The sequence below is a fragment of the Thamnophis sirtalis genome, unplaced genomic scaffold (assembly GCF_051295495.1).
Source record: "Thamnophis sirtalis isolate CommonGarterSnake01/CBP01778 unplaced genomic scaffold, rThaSir2_p1.2 scaffold_6, whole genome shotgun sequence".
NCBI classification, from domain to species: domain Eukaryota; kingdom Metazoa; phylum Chordata; class Lepidosauria; order Squamata; family Natricidae; genus Thamnophis; species Thamnophis sirtalis.
Window position 1 is genome coordinate 124638784 of NW_028261386.1, and position 13916 is coordinate 124652699.

The 13916-nt window shown below is 37.5% G+C and overlaps 1 protein-coding gene across 3 annotated transcripts in view; it reads right to left on the minus strand.

Moving 5' to 3' along the window:
• Positions 1-13916, minus strand: part of ADGRB3 (adhesion G protein-coupled receptor B3) — a 549324-nt gene that overhangs the window by 149941 nt on the left and 385467 nt on the right. For all 3 annotated transcript variants that reach the window (XM_087718921.1, XM_087718919.1, XM_087718920.1), the window contains exon 19: positions 12876-12978. In XM_087718921.1, the coding sequence (XP_087575047.1) occupies positions 12876-12978 (103 nt within the window). The remainder of the gene's footprint in view (positions 1-12875; positions 12979-13916) is intronic.

Sequence of the window (13916 nt, forward strand, 5' to 3'; positions counted from 1 at the left end):
TTTCTTCCCCGCACTATTGGAAATTTAAGAGATTTCCAATATGGTAATGGCTTCTGTCAGAGCCTATGATGATAATCAAGGAGGTATGGTTTGACTCTCCTACCGTAGTATAACTCTCTAGCGAAATGCATAGTAGAATTGTCTCCTCTCTGTATGCTCATATCTTATTAAATTCAATATCAGCACACTGACTGCTGATGCAATCTTTCAGTATATGAGAGTCAACATCAGATTTGATTAAACTTTTAACAAGTTTCATACAGAATTATTTCTCTCTCCCTCTCTTATACTACTTTCTTGCCACTCTTCAAGAAACTCAGTATGGAATAGATGGAACTTGGAAGCTATTCCATTGGATCTTCAAACAACTCCTATATGGTCATTTCAATCAACAGACTCCAGAAAGTCTAGCATCGCCGATGAGCTTCACACTGACAGAGCTTGGAATCTTTAGTTTCTGTCTATCATTCTTTCTACTCCACCACTCTAGTCTAGGATGGCACTATTGTTTACACAGAGGAAGCATGGCTTTGAAGAGAGAAAGACTCACATCTTCCTTTAAAACATTCAGGTGATAGAGATGCTTTCTCTGCCTGATAACCAAAGGTGTCAGTGATGCCAGGATAGAGTGGACAAATGATGGGTCTGCAACTTCATTTCAGAAATGTCCTGGGTGCAGAACAATTTCTGCAAGGAAAGGATAGACGTGTTCAGAAAAGGATGACAGAAAAGAACAGGGGGAGAGAAAGAAAAGGAGATGTTCTACACACTCTCTGCTGACTCTGCTCACTGATATCTTTAAAAGGATCTCTAGTACCTTGTTAAGGGAGTCATCTATCTTGGAGATAATCAGAGCTTTGCTAAAACCAAACAAACAAACAATTTGATAATAAATAACACTGTGACCACGGAAGGAGGTGAGACAAGGCAGAGAAGAGCACCAGAGAAAGATGCCCTCAAAGTGGTTGGGCTCTGGTTGTAGGGGAGAAGGTACCAAGGCCAAGACTGCCAGGACTGCAGTTGTATCTCATGTAGGGAGGCTAGATGGGAGACCTTTTGGGGGAGATTCAACAGATAGAGAGAGGAGGGGGGGTCTTGCATCATGGCTTGGCAGCTTTAATCCAGATTCAGCCAGTCACATAAGAAATGTTAATTATTAAAATGTTAAGAGTTAAGGATTCCCACTTCTTGAAAGATGCTGAATTTGCATCTCAATGGATCTCGCCTTTTATCATTGGGAACACACTGCCTTCTCAGAGATGGAATCTCACAAGCCTCAAAGACAATATTTACAATACTTTTAGTTTTGGGAGTGTTCAGGTACAAGTTATCCTGGGCTGCCTTAATTCAATAGGCTGTTGATATTTTTTCATTTTGCATTTTTACTTTTTATTCTATGCCATTGTAAACTGCTTTCAGTCCTTTTTCTCTATCAGTGGTAACCTTGGGAGGGGATGAAAAAAGCTAAATGATAGCCAGGTATTTTTATTGGGGTAACACCCCACCCCCCCCAGGAGCCAATGCTGATTTGGTCCTTCTGTCCCTCTTCTTGGAGGACCAGCCCATTTAGCCCAAACACACAGAAACACCTTGTGGGTTTTGTGAGGCTTTAAGTAAAATAATAGTCCTCTCTAGCCAGAAGTGATGAATCAGCAAACTGCTGCTGGATCTGGAAAGCAGCCATTTCTGAGCTCCCCCTTGATTAGGATTGTCTCCTCTTTTATGGTAGCAGGAATACCATCCACAGTCCAGAATACAGCAGTTTTCTTTCCCTCAAAACGACAAAGATTCTTTCCCTCACTCAGTCCTTTATTTCCTGCCTTTTTCCAGTCCCTCTTCAAGAGGCTGCCTCTTTCCCCCCCCCCCCTCTGAGCTGCTGAACTCCATAGTTCTGCTCCTGCACTTTGATTTCATTGCCTCTGCTGGAGACTACATCTCCCAACAGCCTCCCCTGCCATCTCCTCCTCTTCCTCCACCTTCTTCTGAGTTCAAGAGGCCAGTTTCCAGCCACAGGGGCAGGAGTGCAATACTACCGGTTCAGGCCGGTTCACCTGAACCGGTAGGAAAAAATGCGACCAGTTCTGGTGAATCAGTAGTCAGCTGTGCAACAATCAGATGTGCTGTGGGATTTATATTGGCTAGAAATCGGGTGGCACAGCTGATTGTTGCACAGCTGATCGTTAGAATTTTTAAAAAAAACTTTTTAAAGAATTTTTTTTTTACTACTGGTTTGGGCGCAAAGCAAACTGGTAGCAGACTTCAGAGCATTTCACCCCTGCACAGGGCTACATTGCTTTTTGCATCCTACAAGGACTTTCACTGGTAATCAAGCTATAGGGAACCAACAGACAAGTGCTACAGTATGATTTTTTCTTATTTTTTTTTAAACTTATCCTGTGCACTCTAATAAATTGGACTTTGTTACCACAACAGTTCTTATGTCTATTGAGACAAATATTGACAGAGTGTGTGCTTCTGTATGAATAAATCTGAACGGTTAACTCACAACTGAAACTAGCACAGATTCTGGTTAGCATCAGTTTCCATATTGTCTTGTTTCTTCCTTAGTTACCATATCTCCAAAAAGATGAACTGAATAATAACCTGAACTATTTTTTCATTATATTTTTTATTATACTTTTTATTATACTATTTTTTATTATACTTACACACGAAAGAAGAAGAAACTATTGCTACTTTTCCCTATCTAATCTCCTCTGAATGTTTTCAGTGACAACACCCTGAATTCTGGACCAACGGGAAGTTGGAGTATGTGGTACCGGTTCCTACCAGTTCACACCAGTTCGGTAGAACTGGTTCGTCAAATCTACCGAACTGGTTAGAAGAGGTTCCACCAGTGGAGACGGAAAGCAGGCCACACCTACAGAAAAGGTTCCAAAATTTTTTGAAACCCACCACTGACAGACACACACACACACACAGATTCACACACAGAGAGAAACAGAAGAGAAAGAAAGGAAGAAAGAAAGGAAGAAAGAAATAAAAAAGAAAGAAAGAAAGAAAAAGTGAGAGAGATGAAAAAAGGAAAAAGGGACAGACAAAAGGAAGGAAGGAGAGAGAGAGAGACAGAGAGAGAGAGAGAGAGAGAGAGAGAACACATGGCCGGCAAGCCACTCCCACCAGGTCACATGGCCAGCAAGCCACTCCCACAAAGGAGGCCACACCCACAGAGTAGGTTCAGAAAATTTTTGAAACCCACCACTGATGTGGTAATATTAGTATAATTATGAATGATCTCTTTGAAGAATTCTAATAAGAGAGGATAATTCATAGGATTAAGAGTTTATGTAGGCAGCTTCTCGTTAATAGTTTCTGTTATTTGAATTGGAATCCGACCAAGTATAGAAGTACTGGGGAGTGAGGTGAGAAGGAAGAATGGGATGCCAAGAATAATTTTCTTGACTCATCACCAGATTGCTTGAAACTACTTTAACTGGGCCCTATCATGTTATCGCCCTTCAGTGCTAAGATACGGGGATGATTTCCGGAAGGAAAAAGTTGTTAAAAACTGGTACCTGAAAATGCACATTGACAAATTCCACTTTCCAAACAGCAAGTCTGGGTGACATTGAAGTGGTTCAAGCACAAGTTCAATCAGTAAAGATCTGAAATTATTTACTTTCATTACTGAAAGACGGTTTTCAAAGGCTTTCTTTGGCTCACAACAGGGGAGGCTTCCATAGTAGCTAATATTGCATATCGTTTCCTTTAGTTTTGAAAGTTAAACATGAGCACCAGTCCTTACAATGATTATTAGTATTATTTATTAAATATGTATGCTACTAAATCATCTAGCCCAGGCTTGTTCAACCTGTGGCCTATAATAAAAAATGTAAACAAATATAAAGGAAATTTGCTATTTATATATACTAATTATGCTATAAATTTTGTATGTGGCTCAAGATAATTCCCCTTTCCCTCAGTGAGGCCCAAGCAAGCCAAAAGTTTGACAATCATGATCTAGACTGTGTGGCACTTAAAATTTCAATAAAACATCCTCAGTAAGAAAATTAACATGAACACAACAAAACGTTCAGGATAGGAAAACTAAACCACACCCACAAATAACATCATGAAACAATACTATGTGGGTAGCAAATGAGAAACAAAAACAACAATTAAAATGCACAACAAATAAGCAAAATAGCAAATCTTCAGCACAAAAGAGTAGGCTCAGAAGGGAATCGGGTTTTGTAGCAACGTTAAGAAGATTAAAAATAAATCCCCAACCACCCACTGAGGAGTGGGCGTGCTCAAAAGCTATAGATTTTCAGGGAGCAATGAAGAGAGAAAATGGAAACCTTAGTAAGAGGAAGAACAGAACAGAGTAGCACAGACTGAAAAGGAGAAGGTATTCATTTCTTTATGAAGATCTTTTCGATGTCTGCCCTTCCCTGAAAAGTTATCATTACCAAAAACAAATCAAAATGTATGACACTCTATTAAAAGCCATCTTGTTGTGATACATATGTCCAAACATTGATGAAATAGTTGGAATACCATTGTCTGCATCTTAATAACAAATACTCTCTAGTGGAAGAGTATTTCACAGCTTGAGGTGCTTCCGTTGAGAAGCCACTACTATGGATTTTAGAGGGCTAGATTTCATTTGATAATAGTAAAAGCAAAAAGCAAGCTAATTTTAGTGGTGTAACTTGTTACCCCTTTCCAATTTTCAATAGTTGAAACCACATGGTTTTCAAAATGTCTCAAGTGTTCCCAACTATCAGAATATCTTTCTGTGTAAATTCATTGAAAGTATATTCAGTTCTAGAAAACTGCAATATAAAAGAATGCTTCGTAGTCTAGAGAAAAAGCCGAAGAAAAACTGCTTCTAAAAGAAGGCATCGAGATTGTTAGAGGGACTCTCTTCATCCTCTTCACTTGCATTTGACAACCGAGATTAAATCCCACCATTTGTTTCCAGATGAAGACCAATATTCAGGAAGAAATGTCATTTTCCCCTTCAAGCTCTTTTTAATTTGGCTACGATATTCTGAAATTCCTATTGACTTTTGGAAGAACAGACTGACAACCCATATGTAGGACTCAGAAGGAGAAAGAACTCCACATTTGAGCCCACCTATTAGAACACTGGGATTTTCCAATTAAATTTATTTCGTTAAGGAATAAGACTTGGATAAGAGAGTCTGTGATGAATTAGAACTTCAAATAACCTTTGGCACTGGTCATGCTGGTAGGAGGGATAGGGCATTGCTGTTTAGCCACAGTGGAAGGCCCACAAATTCTGTTAGGACTAAACAAAGCTTTGAAGGCATACTTGGCTTCATTCTGATTCATTTGCTTGGGAAAACAACCACACTGGGAAAGGTGGTGAGGTGGTACAAAAATTGAACCCTCTTCCAATTATTGGGGGTGCTACAAATGAGATGAACAGTTGCCCCCCATGTAACACATCATATCAAAGCAAAGCATTGTTGCCTAGCACAGGCCTATTTTCCATAAACTATTTTTTTTAATTACTTAGACAAAGTTCAAAAGATCTAACACCACCCAACTATGCCACAATGATAAGAGACTACTGGTCTTATGATTTTTGTTCTGGGTCTGGACATATTGGTAAAGAAGAATTTTATATGTGACCTTAAACAGAGTAATATTTAAGGTCAATATCAGTCAAGGCATGATGTACTGGTTGCCTTTCCTCATATAATTTTATCCACATTCTTTGAAATGGGAGAAGAGAAACCATCTAATCATACACTAGTTCTCCCTGGTTAGAAACACAAAGCTAATTAATATGAAAAATAGGAAGTATTAGTAGGCTGATCAGCTAAACTCCATGAAGAGTTATACTGATACACATCCTAACTCAGAATCAAGTCACAAGCTTTGCAGGCAGATAATTCCAGTTCAACCCTAGGACTCTTAAACTAGAATTGGAAAAGACCTTGAAACTGAAACAGATGAGCCAACAATCTCACAAGGCAAGGTAATTTTGTTATTCTGGATGTTTCCCTGAAAGAGTTAGGTTATAGAAAATTGAGAGCAGGAGTTGGTATCTTAAGTTAATCAGATCAGACTTGGATCTCTAATATATGCTTCACATCCTCCATTGATAAGCATTAGCGTTTTAGAAATAATTATTTGGGAACCTTGTTTTAGCCTCCTGACTTTAGCAACCTCTGTAAGAATCAACTGGATGACCCATTTAGTACCTAGTTTCTGAATCTCCTCTTCGGCAGTCTTAATTAGAGTACTACAAAAGTCTTATTATTTAGAGATGTCAACAACATTCTACATGTATTGTGGCGAAGTAGGATTGCATCTCAAAGGATAATGTGTCATGCAAACTCTACTTAACACAAAGACATACCAATTGACTAAAGCTAAGAAATAAGGAAAGATCCTTAGCTACCTTCTGCCTTATGAATTTTTTGCCATTACTTTAAATAATCTTCTTGTCCTTCAAGAATAACTCAGAAATTATGTTAATTAGCTGATCTTCTTGTCCTTCAAGAATAACTCAGAAATGATGCTAATTGGCTGATCCCAATTAGCTTCTTTATATACCTTTTGATTTTTTGTGTGTATTTAAAATGAAGTCATGATTTGATGTACAGTATATTTCCCACCTACCCATCCACCCCCAAACATGGATGCCAATCACAGACTTGAAGAGGGAAAAGATGTTCATAATACAGTATGCTAAAATTAGAGCACAACCTAATGATTTCAAGCTGCAAGCAAGAAAATGAAAAATCTAAAATTAAATTCTTTGTAGCACAGGAGGAGACAACAAGCCAACTTGGAAACTGTTATGTGACTTTTAAATCTTTTTAAGCTTATTCTTTTTTTCAATTTTTATAAATATTAGGTGCAGCTTCCAATGTAGTATGTGGAGTTGCCCAAAAGCAGGAAAGAAATAAATAGAGAGATTACGCTCTAGTGGAACTATCATAAGCTCATGGCCTGCATATGTTTGCAGCACTGAGCAATAACTTTGGGCAAAAGATAAATACATCACTGTCAGCCATAATACCATCCAGAATTGCTCACTTTTGCCATGCACTTAGAATCAACATAGATTTAGATTGTCACTTGTTGGTTGCCAACCTAAATTTACTTTAATGGATGTAAACCAATTCAGTTCTACCATAAGATTTTCCTGTGTTTAACACTGAATATTGGATTTGGCCTTAGGCTGAAGATTTCTTTTTGTAAATTAAAATACCAGGCAGCACCATGCCAACATATATTTCATAGGTGTTGTGCAAATGCCACCTGTTTGTGGAAGGAGGGGATTTCCACATGCATTTGTGAAACCACATACAGTTGAGTCTTTTATTGCATTTACTTTTGCAGGTTTTGTCCCTAGGAACCTTGCCTGAGTCCAGGAAATTTTTCAGAAGCTACAGCTATTTCAAACTCCTAAAATTTGCATGGTAGCCTTAGAGAGGAATTTCTGGATTCCAGCAATAACTGAGGCTGAAATTCTGTTTTGCTATGGGCACTTCTAGTGATATAACTGTGTTGTCTTCATATGCTCTGAGGTTTAATAAATAAACAAATAAATGTGTGACTCCATGGGAAATATTGCTTGTTCCTACCCTTTTCAAAGATATTTCAGCTTTGAAGAAATCAGAAGCGCCCGGCAAGAGCCTGATACATATTCAAGCATTGGCTTCTTCAGTGACATAAAAAACATCCCAATCTATTTTCCATAATTTAGTTAGGGAAAAGTGCAGTCCCTTTAAGTCCTTGAAATTTTATGATACATAATCATAAAGCCCATTAATGAGAAATAATGGTTAATTCTACCCTCACCTTTCCCACTATAAAAATAAAAAGTATACCCTATAGTCTTTCTATGTTGACTGCTTTCTCAGAATAAAATTTTAATCTACAAATTCCTCTTACCTATTGATTAGTGTACTTAACTTTAAAACATTTTTTAAAGAATCCTGATTCATACACTTAGTATTCAACATTGGCTAGATAGCATATAAATTACTGGCTTCTAATGCCTGCTGGGATGGGCAAAACTGTGTTCTGCCAGTTCATCTCTTTTCTCTGTGGTCAATCCAAGCCATGGTGATTGGCAGAAAGAGATCCTGCCCCCGGTCCCTACTGTGTGGAGTGTTGCAGGGATTTGCACCTATTCAACATCTAAATGAGGTGCCGGGTGAGCTCACCCATCACTATGGGGTGAGGAGGTCATTGGTACACTGATGGCACCCAACTATACATCTTTACCCCTGGTGGGTTAAGCGGTGCTATGAACATTTTACCCTGTGCCTGGAAACTGAAAGAGTCTGGATAAATAGCAATAACATTTAGACATCTATTGCCCCATAGTCTTTTACAGCACTCTCTGAGTGGTTTATAAATGTCAACATATTTTCCCCAATAATCTGGATCCTCATTTTACACACCTCGGAAGGATGGAAGGTCTGAGTCAACCTTGAACCATTCAGAATCGAACTCCTGACTGTGGGCAGAGCCAGCCTGCAATACTGCATTCTAACCACTGTGCCACCATGGCTAAGTCTTGTTGAAGAACAATAGCCTTCAGCTGAAGCCTGACAAGAATGAATGGCTTTAAATTTTTGGGCCCACCTGATCCAGGACTATGCCATTTTTGGTTCCAGAGGGGGATGCACTACCTAAAACAGACCCTATGCACAGACTGGGGGTGGGGATCCTCCTAGACTCATAACTCCGGATCAAAGAACAGTGGCAGTAATGATTAAGAGGGCCTTTCCATAACTTTGAATTGTGTGCCCATTGTCCTTGTTCCTAGATCAAGGGTAACTGCTCACAGTCATTCATGCCCTAGAAAACTGATTGGACTATTATAATAAGCTCTACATGGGACTTTTTTTGAAGAGTATCCAAAACTTTCAACTGAGCAAAATGCAATGCAGTGGGCAGTTATGTGTGGTGCCTTCTAGAACACACATCACACCTCTGTTCTGTGAGCCACATTGGTTACCAGCCTGTCTCTGGAATCAATTCAAGATGTTTTTATCCTACAGGGCCTTGACCTGGGTTATTTGAGACATTATCTTCAGCACCTGTGTTATGCATGTTGTGATCCTATCAGCTGAGGAACTACATTTGGTGGGTTCCAGATGATGGTCTTTATTGTCATTGGTACAGGAGCCCAGGGAAGGCAGTTTTTGCCCTTCCAGAGGTGCGAGGAAAGCCTCCAGAGCCTGAGGAAGGTGACCCCCGCCCATGGTGCAGGAGGCTGAGTAGGCCATGCCCACCATGGCCACGCCCACCCAGCAACCGAGCAGAGAACCTGTTGCTGAAATTTTTGAAGCCCACCCCTGCCCTCGAGTGGCTCCATCTCTGTTGATTTCCCCAAAGTCTCTCAAACCCTTATTGTGCCATCAGACCTGAAAACCACAGGGGATTGGTGAGATACTGAGGTGGCTCCATGGTTATTAACATCTGCTCTTAACCTAAATATCTCTTTTCTCTTAGTGTTGAGTTTTTTTTAAAAAAAATAAAAGTTTATAATATTAGTAATAATTATTTTTACACATTATAGAAGTGTTTTATCCTCGCTCTACATCGCCCGGAGTCACCTATTTTTGAAATGGGCAGCTATGTAAATTTGATGAGTAAATAAATGCAATGCAGTGAAATGAAGATGAAAACAGCTTGAAACAATAAACCAATATTCAAATTCATCCAGGTTTGAAATGTAGTCTTGACATACTACACAAAGCCTGGCATGATCTCTCAACCACTAGAAGTCGCATAATCCTGTTCTAAGAGAAGATGTTCTTAAATGAGGCCACCATTCTTCTTGAACAGGAAAAAGAAAACAAGATGTCTCTTTCTGCTATTAAAAGAGACACGGGGGAAATGTGCAACTCTTCTATTCACTGATGAATAAAAGTACAAAGTCACAAAAGTACAAACTATAATCCTGAATAAGGATTTGGTTAGTGTAATACACACTCAACTTATATTTGTCTAGATATATTTCTTCTGCAGAAAGCTTGGGAATCAACCCAATTCCAGATCTAAATATTCTGAAGTGCTTAGTCAAATAAACCATGTAGGAGAACTATGAGATCATCATCTAGTTTCAATTCTGAATTTTGAACGGTTAAAACACACACTTATTTTCATTAGATAGAGTGATAACCTCTCCCAAAGTTAAATACATATCTGAATTATGGCTATATTTGAAAATCTGGCATAAAATAATGCAGAAAGCATGAAGTTAAGCTTGGTATATAAGCTCAGAATTAAACAACACTGATTTAAATTGCATTTTGCTGCTAATTAATAAATAAAGGCACGTGTTAGATAGAATATCTTATTCTACTCTTTATCCATACAAAATACTTTCTTAGCAAATTATAAGAAACTTTACAGATAAAGAAGCTTAGGAATCAAGAAGTAAAGAAGCTTTTTATGAAGAGTGGGGGGGGGAGAGGATATATAGAGTTGTAAATTTATGTTGGTTTCATTGTTAAGCTTGTGGTGGGTGAATGGGGAAGAAAAGGGGCAAATAAAATCCACCAAGTATTTAAAATACTTTCTAAAAAGAAATACATTTGACACAATAATATCCTCCCTCACCCAACTCTGTATTCAGTGACTTTCACACAGGCATGTTGATTTCTTCCTGCAAGATAATAGGTGGAAAAGATCCACAGTTGGCAATATATACTGCATATCCAATACAGTATTCACCTTTGCTTTGAAACAACAGGATATCCATAGCAAAGTGACTGCTTGGCATGTATATAAAATTGAGCCTGTAGATCAGTGGTGGGTTGCAGGCGGTATGCCCCGGTACGGGCATACCGGAGCCTGCCCGGAGCACCGGGTACGGTGCTCCAGAGGGCCCACCTGCGTCCTTACCTGTCTTTAAGCTCTTCGGAGCTTCTATGCATGGTGCATACAGCGCCTGTGCAATGCTCTGCCGAGCAGCTGGAGCATTGCAGAGGTTCACAGAGGTGTCGCTGGATGGTAAGATTCATGCATGGGCTGCGTGCATGTGCACGCACACTGTATGCATTCATGTGGAAGACACCGGGGCACCTTGCAATGGGATCTGGAACCCACCACTGCTATAGATGAATGAAGGTGGTACACTTCTGAAGACCTGATTCATGCATTCATATTTCAGAACTTATGTAGATTAACTGATTTAGGCAAACAGGGACTTTCATAAAATGAGTTAGTTTGGGGACATTCATCTTTCACAGAGATTATTGCTGGACAACTTTCTTCCTTATAGACAGAACTGTTATTTGCATATACTTCTTCATGTGCTAATTTATTTAAGAAGCCTATCCTACGATTTGAGATACTGCAACACTAAGGTTTGGAATGATCCAGGCAGAATAATGAACTTTAATTCCACTGCACCCACCAATGCATCATCAAAACACTATAGGTCTGTGAAAGAATTTTTGATTTTCTTTCCTTGAACAATGTGATAAGCCAATGGTGAAATTACCACTGATTATAATAAATTGGGACAGGATCTCATCTGCATATAAACTTGAAAGGTATAATGAGATTCATGAAGGTAAATGTTACAAAGAAATACCTAAAATTGTTAATTATTTTGAGAGAAGGAGAGATTGGGATCAACAGTGCAGCTAATGTCAAAACATTTATCTTAGCTCCTCAGCTTTACTTGGAGTGACAGTACAATCCCAAACATTTGTCATGGTTCATGCACTGCAAAACAGGATCTATGCAACTTGCTTGCTGTAATGATAAACCCTTCCAATTATGCCTTTGACAATGCAACAGCTCTCAGGACAGAGTATAAATCACCTTTATTCTTTTTATACAACTAATCTTTAGCTAAGTAGTTTCTCAACAGCTGGAAATAGTAATATGAGCCGTAAATCACAGAATTGACAGTTGGAAAGTCATAGATTACAGGGTTCACATACTAGGTCCACAGGAAACCTTAAGTACTAATTTCCTCAAGTCTTTTAAACTTTAAAATTAAAGGAATTAGAAAAACACAGTTCTCAAGATTATGTTTGGGTTAAGCTCCGAATTTACGCAAATGGTTCATTTCACACCTGCACAAATAACTGTGGTTGACTCAAACTACCTAGAACATCTCATACAACATTAATCTTAGTCTGATCCATAAACTAATAGAAAAATAGTTGAAACTAAGCTTATGCATATGTATTACATGTATGTATTAAAGTAAATGTTATTAAAGTCAGTAAAACTATTGTTCATTGACTTTAGAATCAGAATACCAGTGTTGTCAATGGATTGCCATGCTTCAGGTGAAGAAAACTGAATCTATGCTTGAGAGTCATATCTCATTAAAAAAAATAAAACTCTTATTCCTTTTGGCCAAACCAAGTCAACACCATTAAGATAAAAAATAGGAAACTGAACAACACAGGCAAAGAACATATCAACAATCCTTTTGATGACAGTTAATCAAGTTTTGCTTTAACATTCACCAGATATATATGTACACTCAAGTACACTTTATTTTCTAAGACTTTATCTGTCTTTACTGAATGTCAGTGTGCTAAAAAAGACAAAAAAAAAACATTGTAGCGCTATTCATTATAGCTACCATAATGAAGTAGAATATATGATTTTGATGCATCATATCTTTGAACTTTGAAATATACATATGTTTGCTTTTGAAAATACCACTCATCCAGAAGGAATTATAGGAAATGGAGGTTTGGAAAGGAAAAACATTTTCAACAAAACATGTTGAATCTTTTTTTCCACTTCCTAATATTTCACCAGATAACTGTCAATTTCTGCAAAGGATCTTTTTTGTTGTTGTTGCCAAAACTGAAAAGAAACCAGCTGTACAAAAACAGATTGCAAGCAATTAAAATATAAAGGCAGTTTAGTCATACCTTATTATGTGTCTGTGTTTGTCCAACCAATATGAGAATATTTGATGATATAATAGATAGGCAGAAATTAATTAGAATTATGGACCTCTCAGATCTGATGTACCTGTTCAAGTAAACACACACACATACATACACACAAAAGATTTTTTTTAAAAAAATATAATCCATATCAATGTAGTAAATTCTTATTAAAACAAATCATTAATACTGATAATTTTTAAAGTATTTAATAACCATTTTAAAGCATAAATATAACTTCAGTAGTTTAAAATTAACTTTTTAAATGAACATTTAAATGAGTATTTAAACATCTTTTAGTTGGCATTGCACTGACTAATAATAATTAATATCAGCATTGGGAAGAAAGAAGCAAAGAATGTTTCAACAACAGTAAGAAATTAGTAACACATATGGTAGATTTTGAAGTTTCCAATCTCAAATTATTTTGATACTCTTAACATCCACTTCAAAAGGATGCAGCTGTTTGAGTGGTTGCAGTCCACTGGGGAATTATTTTTACAGATGCCATAGAGAAATGACTATGAATTGAATTAACTATGAATGATAAATTTACTCATGTCCTTCCCATTCTCATAGGACATACAGTGGACATTACTAGAGGATTATGCCCACAAATGCAGTAGGAATATCTGAGTGGATGTTCATATGATTAACAAAGCTAAATTGATGGTTACATAGAAATGGATTATTCAGATTCAAAATGGAACATTGTTTGGCTAGATTTGTTTCACTAATTAAAGTACTGCTTAATTATGTTTTACAAAGTATATAGACATTAGATGAGATAATTCATTCCATTGCTAAAGAGTAAATCTTGCACAAACTTAATTTTAGTAAATTAATAACATCCCATTTACTAGATGGACTATCATGACTTTATCATTCAATTTAAGGGAAAGTTCATAATATTTTGTACACATTTATAAATATATTGTAAAATTTTCATCCCTTCTGATAATTATTCAAATAAGTTACAAATCTTGATATGATATTTTTTTTTAAAAAAATGAGGATTGATGT